General features: G+C 44.2%; 1 protein-coding gene across 3 annotated transcripts in view; it reads left to right on the forward strand.

The window, feature by feature from the left end:
- The window catches only part of CPNE4 (copine 4), a 294,798-nt gene that overhangs the window by 238,890 nt on the left and 39,577 nt on the right, over positions 1-16,331 (forward strand). For all 3 annotated transcript variants that reach the window (XM_061586421.1, XM_061586423.1, XM_061586422.1), the window contains exons 9-10: positions 8,897-8,983; positions 10,498-10,557. In XM_061586421.1, the coding sequence (XP_061442405.1) occupies positions 8,897-8,983; positions 10,498-10,557 (147 nt within the window). The remainder of the gene's footprint in view (positions 1-8,896; positions 8,984-10,497; positions 10,558-16,331) is intronic.

A 16,331-nucleotide genomic window follows, 5' to 3' on the forward strand; every position in this document is an offset into this window, starting at 1 on the left:
TGAAACTGACGTGGGAGAGATGAGGGTTCCTGCAGCTCCCAGCACCCTTAACGAATTGCAGTCCCTGGGATTTTTTCCCCCCGAGGACAGGGGGGTATGCACTTTAAAGGCATGCTGTGTATGAACCAGAGACCAAAGAAGCATTGAGCCAGAGCTGCCCCACTCCCCAAATTGGACATAGTAGAGTCTACTATGGCTTTTAAAAAAAATCATGTGGGATGGGGTAAATGGTGGATGTGGCCTTGCCACCAGCAGGGGGCCAAACAAGTGCAACGTCCCTTCTCCATCTCGCGGAAGTGCCTGTGCTTCAACTTACCCAGGCGCAGCGGCGTTGGCAGCAGCAGCTCGCGCAGGCTTCCTTCTCCGAGTCTTTTGATGATCCCTCCGGCGACCCAAATTGCGAGAGCGCCGCCAGCTTCCAGCCACAATTACTCGAGTCTCTGTTGAGGAAGAAAGGAAAGGAAGGCTCGGTGGGCGTTGCAGGACTCTGCAGCGCGTGGGACTGAGAGCCAACAGCGAGGTGAGCGAGCCGCCGCACCATGCCTTCCACATGTTAGCGCAGGGTGGGAGCAGGGCAGCTCTCCGCCTGTTAGCTTCCTGCTCTTCCCCAGCCTGCCCCGCGCCTTCCACGGCTACGCGGGCTTCCTGCTCTTCCCTTGTGCGCCACAGCCGACGCCGACGCCTTCCACGTGTTAACACGGGCAGGGCAGCTCTCCACCTGCCTGCCCCGCTTCCCAGTGGTGCCTGGGGGGGGCGGCTCTGGGTGTCACCCCCGTCTTGTGGTGTCACCCGGTGCGGCCCGCACCTGCCGCACCGCCCTAGTGACGCCTCTGTCTATATGCTTAGTGATACTCTCAAAGAATTCTAATAGGTTAGTGTGACAGGGCTTACCCTTGTAAAAGCCGTGCTAGCTCTGTTTCAGCAAGGCTCACTCTTCTATATGCTTGGCTAATTTATCTGTAAGAATACTTTCTACCAGTTTTTTCAGGATAGACATTTCCAGGATCCCTCCTGGATTTCTTTTTAAAGATTGCTGTTAACATAAGAACATAAGAACATAAGAAGAGCCTGCTGGATCAGGCCAGTGGCCCATCTAGTCCAGCATCCTGTTCTCACAGTGGCCAACCAGGTGCCTGGGGGAAGCCCGCAAGCAGGACCCGAGTGCAAGAACACTCTCCCCTCCTGAGGCTTCTGGCAACTGGTTTTCAGAAGCATGCTGCCTCTGACTAGGGTGGCAAAGAACAGCCATCACGGCTAGTAGCCATTGATAGCCCTGTCCTCCATGAATTTGTCTAATCTTCTTTTAAAGCCATCCAAGCTGGTGGTCACTACTGCATCTTGTGGGAGCAAATTCCATAGTTTAACTATGCGCTGAGTAAAGAAGTACTTCCTTTTGTCTGTCCTGAATCTTCCAATATTCAGCTTCTTTGAATGTCCCTGAGTTCTTGTATTACGAGAGAAGGAGAAGAACTTTTCTTTATCCACTTTCTCAATGCCATGCATAATTTTATAAACTTCTATCATGTCTCCTCTGACCCGCCTTTTCTCTAAACTAAAAAGCCCCAAATGCTGCAACCTTTCCTCGTAAGGAAGTCACTCCATCCCCTTGATCATTCTGGTTGCCCCCCTCTGAACCTTTTCCAACTCTATAATATCCTTTTTGAGATGAGGCGACCAGAACTGTACACAGTATTCCAAATGTGGCCGCACCATAGATTTATACAATGGCATTATGATATCAGCTGTTTTATTTTCAATACCTTTCCTAATTATTGCTAGCATGGAATTTGCCTTTTTCACAGCTGCCGCACACTGGGTCAACATTTTCATCGTGCTGTCCACTACAACCCCGAGGTCTCTCTCCTGGCCGGTCACCGCCAGTTCAGACCCCATGAGCATATATGTGAAATTAAGATTTTTTGCTCCAATATGCATAATTTTACACTTGTTTCTATTGAATTGCATTTGCCATTTTTCCGCCCATTCACTCACTTTGGAGAGGTCTTTTTGAAGCTCTTCGCAATCCCTTTTTGTTTTAACAACCCTGAACAATTTAATGTCGTCAGCAAACTTGGCCACTTCACTGCTCACTCCTAATTCTAGGTCATTAATGAACAAGTTGAAAAGTACAGGTCCCAATACCGATCCTTGAGGGACTCCACTTTCTACAGCCCTCCATTGGGAGAACTGTCCATTTATTCCTACTCTCTGCTTTCTGCTTCTTAACCAATCCCTTATCCACAAGATGACCTCTCCTCTTATTCCATGACTGCTAAGCTTCCTCAGAAGTCTTTGGTGAGGTACCTTGTCAAACGCTTTTTGAAAGTCTAAGTACACTATGTCCACTGGATCACCTCTATCTATATGCTTGTTGACACTCTCAAAGAATTCTAGTAGGTTACTGAGACAGGACTTTGCTGGCTCTGCTTCAGCAAGGCTTGTTCTTCTATGTGCTTAGTTAATCTGGCTTTAATAATACTTTCTACCAGTTTCCCAGGGACAGAAGTTAAGCTAACTGGCCTGTAATTTCCGGGATCCCCTCTGGATCCCTTTTTGAAGATTGGCATTACATTTGCCACTTTCCAGTCCTCAGGCACAGAGGAGGATCCGAGGGACAAGTTACATATTTTAGTTAGCAGATCAGCAATTTCACATTTGAGTTCTTTGAGAACTCTCGGGTGGATGCCATCCGGGCCCGGTGATTTGTCAGTTTTTATATTGTCCATTAAGCCTAGAACTTCCTCTCTCGTTGGCAACTTTCCAGTCCTCGGGTATGGAGGCAGACCTAAGAGACAATTAAATATTTTTGTTAGAAGATCAGCAATCTCACATTTGAGTTCTTTGACAACTCTCGAGTGGATGCCATCCAGATCTGGCGATTTGCCAGTTTTTATTTTGTGTATTAAGCATAGAATTTCATCCCTCATCACCATTTGCCTCAGTTCCTCAGACTCCCTTCCTGCAAAAGTTAGTTCAGACACAGGGATCTGCCCTGTATCTTCCACTGTGAAGACAGATGCAAAGAATTCATTTAGCTACTCTGCTAAGTGTCCTTATCCTGCTTTAGCACACCTTGACTCCCTTGTCATCCAACTGCCTCCCTAGATAGTCTCCTGCTTTGAATGTATTTAAAGAATTTTTGTTGTTGGTTTTTATGTTTTTAGCGAAGTGTTCCTCAAATTCTTTTTAAAAATCCCTTATTGTCTTCTTGCATTTCTTTTGCCAGAGTTTATGTTCCTTTTTATTCTCCTCATTTGGACAAGACTTCCATTTGTTGAACGAAGCCTTCTTTCCTCTAATAGCTTCTTTGATTCTGCTTGTTACCATGCTTGCATCATCTTTGCCCTGGTGGTTCCTTTCCTGATCTACTGTATACACTCCAGCTGAGCTTCTAATATTGTGTTTTTATACAACTCCCAAGCATTTTGGAGTGATTTGATGTGTTCTGTATTTTTTCACCTTGTACATGAATGCTCTAGTTCCTGATCCTAAACATGTGATATGAAAGCAAGGCTAAATTAATCCCCTTCATTAATTTTTCCATAATTACTTTAATGCACAGCTCTGTCAGGGTCTAAAGCATCCTTCTTCAACCTGGTGCCCTCAACATGTTTTGCACTACATAGTCATACTGGCTATGGCAGATGGGAGTTGTGGTCCAAAACATCTGGAGGGCACCAGATTGAGGAAGGCGTATGTGCACAAAGTGCTCATATGCAAAAGGCTGAACCATGTTCTTCCAAGTCAGAGAATGAACTATGATCTCAATGGAATTGCACATGAGGAACATTCCCTCACACTGAAAAAAATGTGACAACATTGTCCCAGCTGCAGCTCAGTGTGCATAGTGGAATTTCCATGTGGGCAATGGAACAACAAGATTGGGTCACATATCAAAGTAAAATAGATGACAAATGGGTTGATTTATGAAGCATCTGCCTTTGCCTTCAGTCTATGCCAGGGGTGGTTTGAACTCCAGCTCCCATCATCCCAGCCAGCATGTTCAATGGTCAGGAATGATGGGAGATGTAGTCCAGCAACATCTGGAAGGCCATAGATTCCCTACTCTTGGTCTATGCAAAACACGTGTATTGCGTGTGTTAGTGTGGTTGCATCAAACACGTTTCATTCCTGTAGTTCAGTGGGAGTAAAGCTGACTAAGTGTAAATTGTCTCCTTGAGCAATTTGTGACTCCAGCACTAATGGATTTACCATAGTGTAAGTGGGTTGATTATTTACCCTCCAAAGAATATTCTCAAACCTATTAAACAGTATAACATAGATTAATAATTTGTAGAAGCAAATGAGACCCACTAATGGATTATAAACACTGAAGTGTGATATCTTCAATGAGATGTACATTCTATACATATAGGTGGAAGATTGAAAAGCAAATTTGTGTTGACTTAAATGACTACATTGATAAAATAAATATTCTTGCTTGACTAGTTAGGGGAGTGACTCCTAAAGCACTTTCACTGAGGCAGTGCATAACAGCTTAAATAGTCGTAACTATTTTTTGTGTGTTTATCCAAAAATGCATTTCTCACTGGTTATAAGTACACCTGTATGTAGTTCTCAAGAATGGACTATTGTAATGTGCTCTACATGGGGCTACCCTTGAAGATGGTTCAGAAGCTGAAACTGGTGCAGAATGCAGTGGGCACTACTGGCCAGGCACATATTATACCAGTTCTTAAAGAAAACAGAACAGGGGAGGGTTCTCAAAGTTCCCTCCCCCAAAGTTAATTACAGTTGTTAATACCCAATCTATTTTAGAAAAAGTCTTCCATTTTCAGGGACAATTCTTTTTGTTGAAACAATTCAGGAAAACAGTAACTACATTTGGCCAAGGAGGAACATAAGAACATAAGAAGGGCCTGCTGGATCAGGCCAGTGGCCCATCTAGTCCAGCATCCTGTTCTCACAGTGGCCAACCAGGTGCCTGGGGGAAGCCCGCAAGCAGGACCCGAGTGCAAGAACACTCTCCCCTCCTGAGGCTTCCGGCAACTGGTTTTCAGAAACATACTGCCTCTGACTAGGGTGGCAGAGCACAGCCATCATGGCTAGTAGCCGTTGATAGCCCTGTCCTCCATGAATTTGCCTAATCTTCTTTTAAGCCATCCAAGCTGGTGGCCATTACTGCATCTTGTGGGAGCAAATTCCATAGTTTAACTATGCGCTGAGTAAAGAAGTACTTCCTTTTGTCTGTCTTGAATCTTCCAACATTCAGCTTCTTTGAATGTCCACGAGTTCTAGTATTGTGAGAGAGGGAGAAAAACTTTTCTCTATCCACTTTCTCAATGCCATGCATAATTTTATACACTTCTATCATGTCTCCTCTGACTCGCCTTTTTTCTAAACTAAAAAGCCCCAAATGCTGCAACCTTTCCTCGTAAGGGAGTCGCTCCATCCCCTTGATCATTCTGGTTGCCCTCTTCTGAACCTTTTCCAACTCTATAATATCCTTTTTGAGATGAGGCGACCAGAACTGTACACAGTATTCCAAATGTGGCCACACCACATCATTATGATGTCGGCTGTTTTATTTTCAATACCTTTCCTAATTATTGCTAGCATGGAATTTGCCTTTTTCACAGCTGCCACACATTGGGTCGACATTTTCATCGTGCTGTCCACTACAACCCCGAGGTCTCTCTCCTGGTCGGTCACCGCCAGTTCAGACCCCATGAGCGTATATGTGAAATTAAGATTTTTTGCTCCAATATGCATAATTTTACACTTGTTTCTATTGAATTGCATTTGCCATTTTTCTGCCCATTCACTCACTTTGGAGAGGTCTTTTTGGAGGTCTTCGCAATCCCTTTTCGTTTTAACAACCCTGAACAATTTAGTATCGTCAGCAAACTTGGCCACTTCACTGCTCACTCCTAATTCTAGGTCATTAATGAACAAGTTGAAAAGTACAGGTCCCAATACTGATCCTTGAGGGACTCCACTTTCTACAGCCCTCCATTGGGAGAACTGTCCATTTATTCCTACACTCTGCTTTCTGCTTCCTAACCAATTCCTTATCCACAAGAGTACCTCTCCTCTTATTCCATGACTGCTAAGCTTCCTCAGAAGTCTTTGGTGAGGTACCTTGTCAAAGCTTTTTGAAAGTCTAAGTACACTATGTCCACTGGATCACCTCTATCTATATGCTTGTTGACACTCTCAAAGAATTCTAATAGGTTACTGAGAAGCTTCAGAACTGTTTATTTTTATTTTTTGCAATGTTCCAGCAAAAATATTTCTCTGGAGTCAGGTCAGCAAACCTCTGATTACCAGATGTTGGAGACAAGCATTACAGGATGGTACATGCCTGTCTCTGTCATAGAATCATAGAATAGTAGAGTTGGAAGGGGCCTATAAGGCCATCAACAACCCCCTGCTCAATGCAGGAATCCAAATCAAAGCATTCCCAACAGATGGCTGCCTCTTGAATGCCTCCAGTAACAGAGAGCCCACTGCCTCTCTAGGTAATTGGTTCCATTTTTGTATGACTCTAACAGTTAGAAAGCTTTTCCTGATGTTCAGTTGAAATCTGGCTTCCTGCAACTTGAGCCCATTATTCCGTGTCCTCCACTCTGGGACGACTGAGAAGAGATTCCAGCCCTCCTCTGTGTGACAACCTTTCATGTACTTGAAGAATGCTATCATCTCTCCCCTCATTCTTCTCTTCTCCAGGCTAAACATGCCCAGTTCTTTCAGTCTCTCCTTATAGGGCTTTGTTTCCAGTCCCCAGATCATCCTTGTTGCCCTCCTCTGAACCTGTTCCAGTTTGTCTGCATCCTTCTTGAAGTGCGGAGACTAGAACTGGACACAGTACTCAAGATGAGACCTAACCAGTGCTGAATAGAGGGGAACTAATACTTCATGCAATTTGGAAACTATACTTCTGTTAATGCAGCCTAATATAGCATTTGCCTTTTTTTGCAGCCAAATTGCACTGTTGGCTCATATTCAGCTTGTGATCAACGACAATTCCAAGATCCTTCTCACATATCATACTGCTGAACCAAGTATCCCACATCTTATAACTGTGCTTTTGGTTTCTTTTTCCTAAGTGTAGAACTTTGCATTTAACCCTGTTGAATTTCATTCTGTTGTTTTCAGTCCAATGCTCCAGCCTATCAAGGTCACTTTGAATATTCTTCTGTCTTCCACCGTATTAGCTGTGCCCCCCAATTTTGAATCATCTGCAAATTTGATAAGCATGCTCTGTACCTCCTCATCCAAGTTGTTAATAAAAATGTTGAAGAGCACTGGGCCCAGGACTGAGTCCTGTGGTACCCCACCCATTACTTCTGCCCAGTTTGAGAAGGAACCATTGATAAGCGCTCTTTGAGTACAATTCTGGAGCCAACTGTGGATCCACCTGATAGTTGTTTCATCCAGCCCACATTTGCTAATCAGAATATCATGGGGCACTTTGTCAAAAGCTTTGCTGAGGTCGAGATATATTATGTCCACAGCATTCCCACAGTCTACAAGAGAGGTTACCCAATCAAAAAACGAGATAAGATTAGTTTGACAGGATTTGTTCTTCATAAATTCATGTTGGCTCTTAGTAATCACGACATTGTTTTCAAGGTGCTTACAGATTGACTGCTTTATCATCTGCTCCAGAGTTTTTCCAGGGATTGATGTTAGGCTAACTGGTCTGTATTTCCCCAGTTCCTCCTTTTTGCCCTTTTTGAAGATAGGGACAACATTAGCTCTCCTCCGGTCATCCGGCACTTCACGCGTCCCCCATGATTTCGCAAAGACAATAGACAGCGGTTCTGAGAGTTCTTCAGCCAGTTCCTTCAATACTTTAGGATGCAGTTTATTGGACCCTGCCAATTTGAACTCGTTCAAAGTGATTAGGCATTCCTTGACCTTTTGTCTATCAATCTCAAGCTCCAATCCTGCCCCTTCTACTTCATGTTTCCTGGGAGGGTCGTAGACCCTTTACTGGGAGAAGACTGAGCCAAAGTAGGAATTGAGCACTTCTGCCTTTTCTTTGTCATCTGTTGTCATTTTGCCATCCTCATTGAGTAGCTGTGCCACCATTTCTTTTCTCTGTCTTTTATGGTGAATGTAGCTGAAGAAAGCTTTTTTGTTGCTTTTAGCATCCCTCGCTAACCTTAGCTCATTCTCAGATTTAGCCTTCCTGATGCCATCTCTGCAATTCCATGAAACTGCCTGTACTCTTCCTTTATGGCCTGGTCTTCTTCCACTTCCTGTATGTGTCCTTTTTTGTTCTCAGGTCATCTCTCAACTTTTTGTGAAGCCACATTGGCTTCTTCTGCTGGTTTCCCCCTGTTTTCCTTGTTGGAATTGCTTGCCATTGCGCTTTTAGAATTTTCTTTTTCAGAAACTCCCACCCATCTTGGACTCCTTTTCTCATTAGGGTCGCTTGCCATGGAACCGTACTTACAGTGCCGTGCTTATAAGTCGTCCTAAATGCTGGTCACTGTTGGAGACAGAATGAGACACTAGATCACTGATGCTATTGGACTCCAACTCCCATCAGCCTCAGCCATAATTGAATGATAGTTGTAGTCCAATGACATCTAGAGGATCACAAGTTCCTCATCCCTGAACTAGTTCCTTCCAACTGCACCAGCAGGGCCTCATTGTTATTTTAATGTTTGAATAGCTTGCAAAGGTGCATGCCAAATTAGGGTTTGTAAAGACACTTGTCAAGAGTTTTACATAATTGATGTTTGACTTTGTGCAAGGTCCTGGATAGGGGCTAAGTCTCTCCTGATTGGCTGATGTTTATATGTCTTTGGACTATTTTCTGTGATTTTTGTTTTCATCTGCAGAGCACACATTATTCAACTTGGGTAAATTATTCAATTTCTTACATGAAATGGCTTTCATGCTCTGGTTTGTGTTTTCACAGGTACAGTGGGAGTGCATAAACCCCAAGTACAAAGTAAAGAAGAAGAATTACAAGAACTCTGGCATTGTCATTCTTAATCTGTGCAAGGTACGGTCATTAAAACAGTTTTTCAATAATTAAAACTGGAAGCAATTTTTTTAACTAAGTTAAAAACCAAATTGATGAAAGGGAATTGAGCCCAATGATCCACATTTTGTAAGCATTTCTATGTTTGTTTGTTTTTAAATTGAAACATGTCATAGAAATTAATTATAGCAAGGGACTCCCAAAGGTAGCATAACAGATGTTGTGGAGTCAAGATGGATCAACATTTTCACTGGGATGACAGTTGCTATTGAGAAATATGGCTGCTGATCCTTAGAAATCCGTTCAGTGTAATGAAATGCATATAGTTGCTTACTGCAAGTAATATCTGTGTATCACTGGCTTTTTTAATTCATGGCAAAGGAGCAAAATGTGCCTAGAAGCTGACCAGAAAGAGAACTGGATTATATAGTGTGCGTCTACACTGAGATTACACACCACCCACCAAGACATGAGGGATTCACATGCACCCCTCCATGCTTTGAAAGTACATGAGAGGGTTGCCAGGTTGTTCACCCTGTCCACAGTCACGCACCACGGTCATATCCCCCATCATAGCCGTGTGCAGTTGGAGTACTTTCCCAGCATCCAGTGTTCCGCCAGAATCGTCTTGCACAGAAGACCTTTCAATTTGTACATCATACATTGCTTATTGTTGTATGCTGATGATGTACTGCTGCTTTCGTTATCCAGAATCAGGCCTAAATTGTCTTCTATTAGTCTTTAGGACCTGCTGTGCAAAGAACAGTTTAATTATAAATTATGGTAAGTCTAAGGTCCTAATGCTTATGTGCAAAGTAACAATGGGTTTTAAATGGTAGCAGGAAAGAATGTATAAAATAAAATAAAAATAGAGTATATAAAGCATAATATAAAATATACTACTCCTATAAAATGCTAAGGTATCCAAATGCAAATTATTGCTTCTTGGACTGAGCAACAAAAGCAGGCAACCCCCGAAGCCATTGTGCAGTCCTCAGGTGTGCCCCATAACTTGTTAACTACTGGATCATGGGGAATGGTGGGGACTGCTGCCCCACTCACACCCTCAGCATCTGCTGTCTGAAGCACTCATCTCACTCTAACTAATAGTAGACCAGCTGTGTGCTGATGGGTGGTGACTCCAAGCCTGCTGGATCAGCTTCATGACCTATTTCCTTGTGGGGAATTTGATCGCACAACTGGTCCCTGTAGAAAGCAGTTTTGCCAGCCCTTTGTGCTGAGGTTCCGAAGCACCCAACAATCAGCTGGCTGTTGGATGCTGGGGAAGCGCTGCTCAAGGGAACTTGACCTTTCTAGCTTCTGATATCATGATGCTAGATACTGAAAGATGAATTGTCCCACCCACCTGTCAGAGTTGACCCACAGAGGTGGGGACAGATGATCTTCCCCACTGGGACAAAAAGGTTCCCCAGCTTTGCTCTAGTCTAAAGAAACGCCTTCTTCAAAGAAGTACCTTAAAGAAATATTTAAGAGTGTGTCATTTTAATCTGAATTTCTGGCTCTGTTACTTCCAGATTCACAAGATGCATTCTTTCTTAGATTACATCATGGGCGGCTGCCAAATACAGTTTACAGTAAGTGGTTTTTAAATGGAAACCTTTCACAATGCTAAATATTTATTTATTTATTTATTTTCACACATGGGACAAATTAGACAACCAGGTACCATTTTTTCCACACATACTGTCTGTTTTTTCTGTACTCACATAGGAGACTGACAGCACAGTCCTATACATGTCTACTCAGAAGCAAGTCCCATTGTTTTCAAAGGGTCTTACTCCCAGGTAAACACACATAGAATTGCCAGCTCCATAAATATTAGGCACACCTACAAAGCAAAAAGGTTTTCAAGTTTCAAACTTTCATTAGCACTAAATCCTCATCTTAATCATATTGTGTATTAATTCATTATTTCTTTGCTTCGTTAATGTGTATAATGTTGTTATAAATGTTCTGGAGATTATATATACCAGCACAGGCTGCAGGGACAGGGAGGAGGAATTGCTGTGGTCTACATAACTTCCATCACTGTCATCAGGAAACTGCTCTGTCTTGGAGCTGGCTGTGAGGGTCTGCACCTGGTGTTGGGCCGAGGAGACAGAAAACTAGGGTTGCTGCTGGTGTACCGTCCACCCTGCTGCCCGGCAGCTTCTCTGACCGAGCTGGTGGAGGTCATCTCGGCTGTGGCGTTGGAGGAGCCCAGAATGATAGTGCTGGGTGATTTCAGTGTCCATGCTGAGGCTGCCTCTAGTGTTCTGGCTTGGGACTTCATGGCCTCCATGACGACCATGGGGCTGACTCAAGTTATTTTTGGCCCAACACATAGGGCAGGGCACACCCTCGACTTGGTTTTTGCTCCAGATGGAGAAAGGGGTGGTCTGGAGACGGGGGTGGTGGATGTCACCCCATTGTCATGGTCAGATCACTTCCTGGTGAAGTTTAGACTTATGGCTCCGATCCTTCCCTGCAGGGGTAATGGACAGATTAAGATGGTCCACTCCCGGAGACTAATGGAATCCACTGGATTCCTGAATGCCGTGGGTTCCCAGTAGATAGAGCAGGTGACCCTGTTGAAGCCCTTGTCATGCTGTGGAACAGCGAGGCTCATCGGGCTCTCGACACAGTTGCCCCCGAGTGCCCTCTCCAGCACTGTGGAGCCCGGCTTGCACTTTGGTACACCAGTGAGCTAAGGGCAATGAAACAGGCTGGACAACGGCTAGAGCACAAGTGGCGAAAGACGTGCTGTGAGGCTGATCGGGCACAAGTAAAACATTATAACCGTGCCTACTGTGTGGCGGTGAGGGCAGCAAAGAAGGCCCACTTCTCTGCCTCCATCGCATCCTCAAGTAGCCGTCCAGTGGAGCTTTTCCATATTGTCAGGGGTCTGTTTACATCAACTCCAGGAAATGGAGTCTTAGACCCTTCGGAGGCCCACTGTGAATTGTTTGCAAGGCACTTTGAGGGTAAAGTTGCTCGCCTCCATAGCAGTCTTGATGCCCCATCCACATCTACTGTAGTCACCAATGAGGTGTCCAGTGCAACGTCTGCTGCAACTTCTTGGGAACGGTTTCAGTTGATGCAGCCTGATGACGTGGACAAGGTGCTTGTGATGATGCGGCCAGCAACATGTCCTCTCGACCCTTGCCCTTCCTGGCTTATTAAAGCTTGCCGAGGGGGTCTGACCGAGTGGATCCAGGGTGTGGTCAACACATCATTGAGGGAGGGAGTGCTTCAAGCTGCCTTGAAAGAGGCGATGATCTCACCACTCCTGAAAAAGTGCAGAGAGGGTGGTTGGCATCTGATTCGTTAGAGGAAGAAAAAAAGGGGGGGAAAGCCCCAGATGCCAAAAAGTGTATTTATGAAAATAATTCCAAAGCAGTTTATTAAAAAGACAAGCCCAACTCGTTTCGGCCACCTTATATTTTGGCCTTTGTCAGGGGCTGAAAGTTGAAACATACAAACATGTAATCAGTATTAAAATCTTATTAGTTTGGGACATACAATTCATTATCACATAGCATAGGAACAAACACCAATCATTGTACTCACATACCGAAGATGGAAAGTAACTTTTATTGAAGAAATTTCAAAGAGTATAGCTAAAGGTTCCTTGTAAAAGGAAAGTATCCGAGTGCTTTTTCTGGCCACAAGCCTGATATTAAATCCTTACATTCAATTGCCTGCAGGTTCTGAAGCTGAGAGTTAGATTACATCTTTAAGCAAGGGAACGTCTCTAAAGTGTAAGACTAATAGGAGGAGAAGTAATTGCAACTCACCGTTGAAATTTCAACTCAGACCGCTTGGAGTTAGTGTGTCAAGTTCTAAGATCCAAGCCAGTTCTCTCCTTAGTAAAATCTGTGTGCTTCGTGCGTTTACCTTCTCTACAACCCAAAAACTGAAATCTGTCAGAGAATGTCTGCAATTGGTGTAATGCTCACTCAAAGGAGCTCCCACCTTGTTGTTCTTGATGTTGCTTATATGCTCACCAATTCGTTTTTTTAGAACTCTGCTGGTCTGTCCTACGTACAGCTTTGGACAGCTGCATTGAATGATGTATATAACGTTGGGAGTGTTACATGTGGAAAAATGTTTTAACATGTATTCCTTCTGATTAATAGGATTAGTAAATCCCTTCCTTTTTTGTGTATATCTACAATAGGCACAATGGCCACAAGGGTGGTGTCCTATAGGAGCATTTGTGCCAGATATGGTCCTGGTCTGCAGCGGGTTCTCTCTGAAAGTACTTCTTACCAATATGTCCTTAAGGTTCTTAGTTCTTTTAAAAGAGATCATCGGCTTTTCCATACATCCAGGGGTATGCTGCACTATGTGCCAGTATTTATGGATGCTATTCTGTAACCTGTTAGTGACGCGGTCGTAGGTCAAGCAGCACTGAAGTTGTTCAGAAGATGCTCTCCGTGTGGGTTGTAAAAGGTCTAGATGGTTTTGGCATGAAACTTTCTCATAGTTTTCTTCTACTACTACTTTATATGGATAACCCCTTTCTAATAAGTTCTTTTTTAGAATCAGGGATTTTTGGCGTCTTAGGGGTTTCCCCCCTTTTTTTTCTTCCTCTGACACTCCTGAAAAAGCCCACCCTGGACCCATTGGTATGTGACAACTGCCGACCGGTTGCAAACACCCCCTTCTTAGGGAAGGTGATTGAGAGGGTTGTGGTGCAGCAACTGCAAGTACTCTTGGATGAAACATTATCTTGACCCATCCCAGTCTGGGTTCAGGCCTGGTTATGGGGCTGAATCAGCCTTGGTCACCCTGATGGATGACCTTTATCGGGAGAAGGACAGGGGGAGTGCGACCCTGTTATTCTTACTTGATCTCTCAGCGGCTTTTGATAGCATTGACCATGGTATCCTTCTGGGCCGACTTGGTGAGATGGGTATTGGAGGCACTGTTTTACAGTGGTTCCGATCCTATATCCAAGGTCACTGTCAGAGAATAGCATTGGGTGACTGTCTTTCGGTCCCCTGGCAGCTGTGCTGTGGTGTGCTGCAGGGTACCACCTTGTCCCCCATGCTGTTTAACATCTATATGAAGCCCTGGGGAGCAGTCATCAGGAGCTTTGGGGTGAGGTGTCAGCAGTATGCTGATTATACCCAGCTCTATTTGTCTGTAACATCTGAATTGGGAGAGGCCGTGCAAGCCCTGGACTGCTGCCTGGACTCGGTGGTGGGCTGGATGAGGGCCAATAAACTGAGTCTGAATCCTAGCAAGACGGAGGCGCTGTGGGTTGGTGGTTCCCGAGTTCGGATAATTAGTCGTTTGTCTGCTTTGGATGGGGTCGTACTCCCTCTGAAAGAGCAGGTCCGTAGTCTGGGGGTGCTCCTGGATCCATCTTTGTTGCTAGAGGCCCAGGTGACCTCATTGGCTAGGAGTGCCTTTTACCAGCTTCAGCTGGTGAGACAGCTGCGGCTGTTTCTGGACCGGGATAGCCTGACCACTGTTGTCCACGCACTGGTAACCTCCAGGCTGGATTACTGTAATATACTGTATGTGGGGCTGCCCTTGAGGTTGGTCCAAAAGCTGCAGCTGGTGCAAAATGTGGCGGCGAGACTGCTTACTGGAGCAGGGTATCACCAACATGTCACCCTGCTGCTGAAAGAATTGCACTGGCTGCCCATTTGCTACCGGGCCAAGTTCAAGGTTCTAGTCTTGGTGTACAAAGCCCTATACAGCTCGGGACCAGGATACCTGAAAGACCGTCTTACCCCTTATATACCCAGTCAATCACTGCACTCGGCGGGTGAGGGCCTCCTGCAGATACCATCTTATCAGGAGGTTCATTCTGCAGGATATAGGAAATGGACCTTTAGTGTGGCAGCACCTACCCTGTGGAATTCCCTCCCTTTGAATATTAGGCAGGCGCCATCTCTGCTATCTTTTCGGCGTCTTTTGAAGACTTTCCTCTTTTAAGTTGAGACCTATCCCAGTCTGTGTCTTTATTAGAATTGCTTAATATGTTTTTTAATAATGTTTTTAATCCTTTTTTAAAGTTGTTTTTTAAAAAAATGTTTTTAACATTGTTTTGTTTTAATGTATTTTAAGATCTGTTTTTATGATGTTTTAAAGTGTTTTTAGCGCTTTGTTTGCCGCCCTGGGCTCCTGCTGGGAGGAAGGGCGGGATACAAATTAAATAATAAATAAATAAATAAAATATATAATATATTGTATTTTGTACATTTTTATAGTTAGATGAAATATTTTTTAAAAAAGTGACTGAATTCTCAGTGTTTAAAAAGCCTTTCATTTGTGTTTTATCTTCTTGTTTGTATGGCATGTTTTAAATGCTAGCATGTGTATGAATCATGATTTTGATAGCATGTCCAAATTAATTTTGCCTATAAACAACTGAACAATTGCTTATATATCTCCCTGAAAGAAGACTTGAGAAGCGAGTCCTTTGTGGGGAAAAGTTGCAGTTATTCAAATACAAAAGTTGGAAGATCTGCCATAATAAGCTAATTATATTAGCGCAGGCAGGCTGAACTAGATGACAGTCTATCTTTTGAGGTACGTTTCCCTCCACCCCCTGGGCATGTAAACAAACACACTGTTGGCTCCCCAGCCAAGGATTGGGAGAAACTTCTCTCTCCCTGCTAAGGGAATGCTGGGTATCTACCCGACACGTGCACCTTGGCCCCAGTGTTCACCAAGGAGTGCATGCCAAGCCCAAGGGCACCCCAGAGTAACCCAAGCATCAGGTTGTGGGTGGTGACTCAAGAGTGCGCCTTTAACTCACACATGCCTCAGAGTAGCTATGAAATGACGCCTTGCTTTCCCTTACTTTCCAGCCCGCACTGAATGCCAATCAAGCCCAATAAACCAAATCTTAATAACAATGCCCCACAATGTGGAATAGGCAAAAAAAGAGAGTCCCATTGCCAATATGGGGCTCCTCCCAAAATTCCTAGTCAGCCTCCAAAAAGGCTACTAGTCAAGTCCACACTGTAGAAAGACGGAGGGCAGGAGCTGAAGAAAGAGAAAGAGGAGTAGACAGCCCATCCCTAAACACCTGGTTGGCACTGCTCCTTCCATTGGACACTCCTGCCCCATGTAGTTCCCAGAGCCCTCACCTGTGAGAGACTCTTCCAGGCAGAAGGGTACAGCAAACTTGGCCCCTATGATAATACATAGACAAGTGATACATTTACTGCAGTCATATTCCAGAACAATCTTGGTTGGGCAGTCATGTTAGTCTTTACACATTTATCATTACTCGTTCATGTACATCTATGTTTATGCTTTGCATTTTGCTTTGCTATTCTAGTTTCATTGAAAATCATCCTCTTAGACCAGACTGCAGATGTTATTTTTCACAATTGCCAAGCTG

Source organism: Rhineura floridana, chromosome 10 (genome assembly GCF_030035675.1).
Source record: "Rhineura floridana isolate rRhiFlo1 chromosome 10, rRhiFlo1.hap2, whole genome shotgun sequence".
NCBI classification, from domain to species: Eukaryota; Metazoa; Chordata; class Lepidosauria; order Squamata; family Rhineuridae; genus Rhineura; species Rhineura floridana.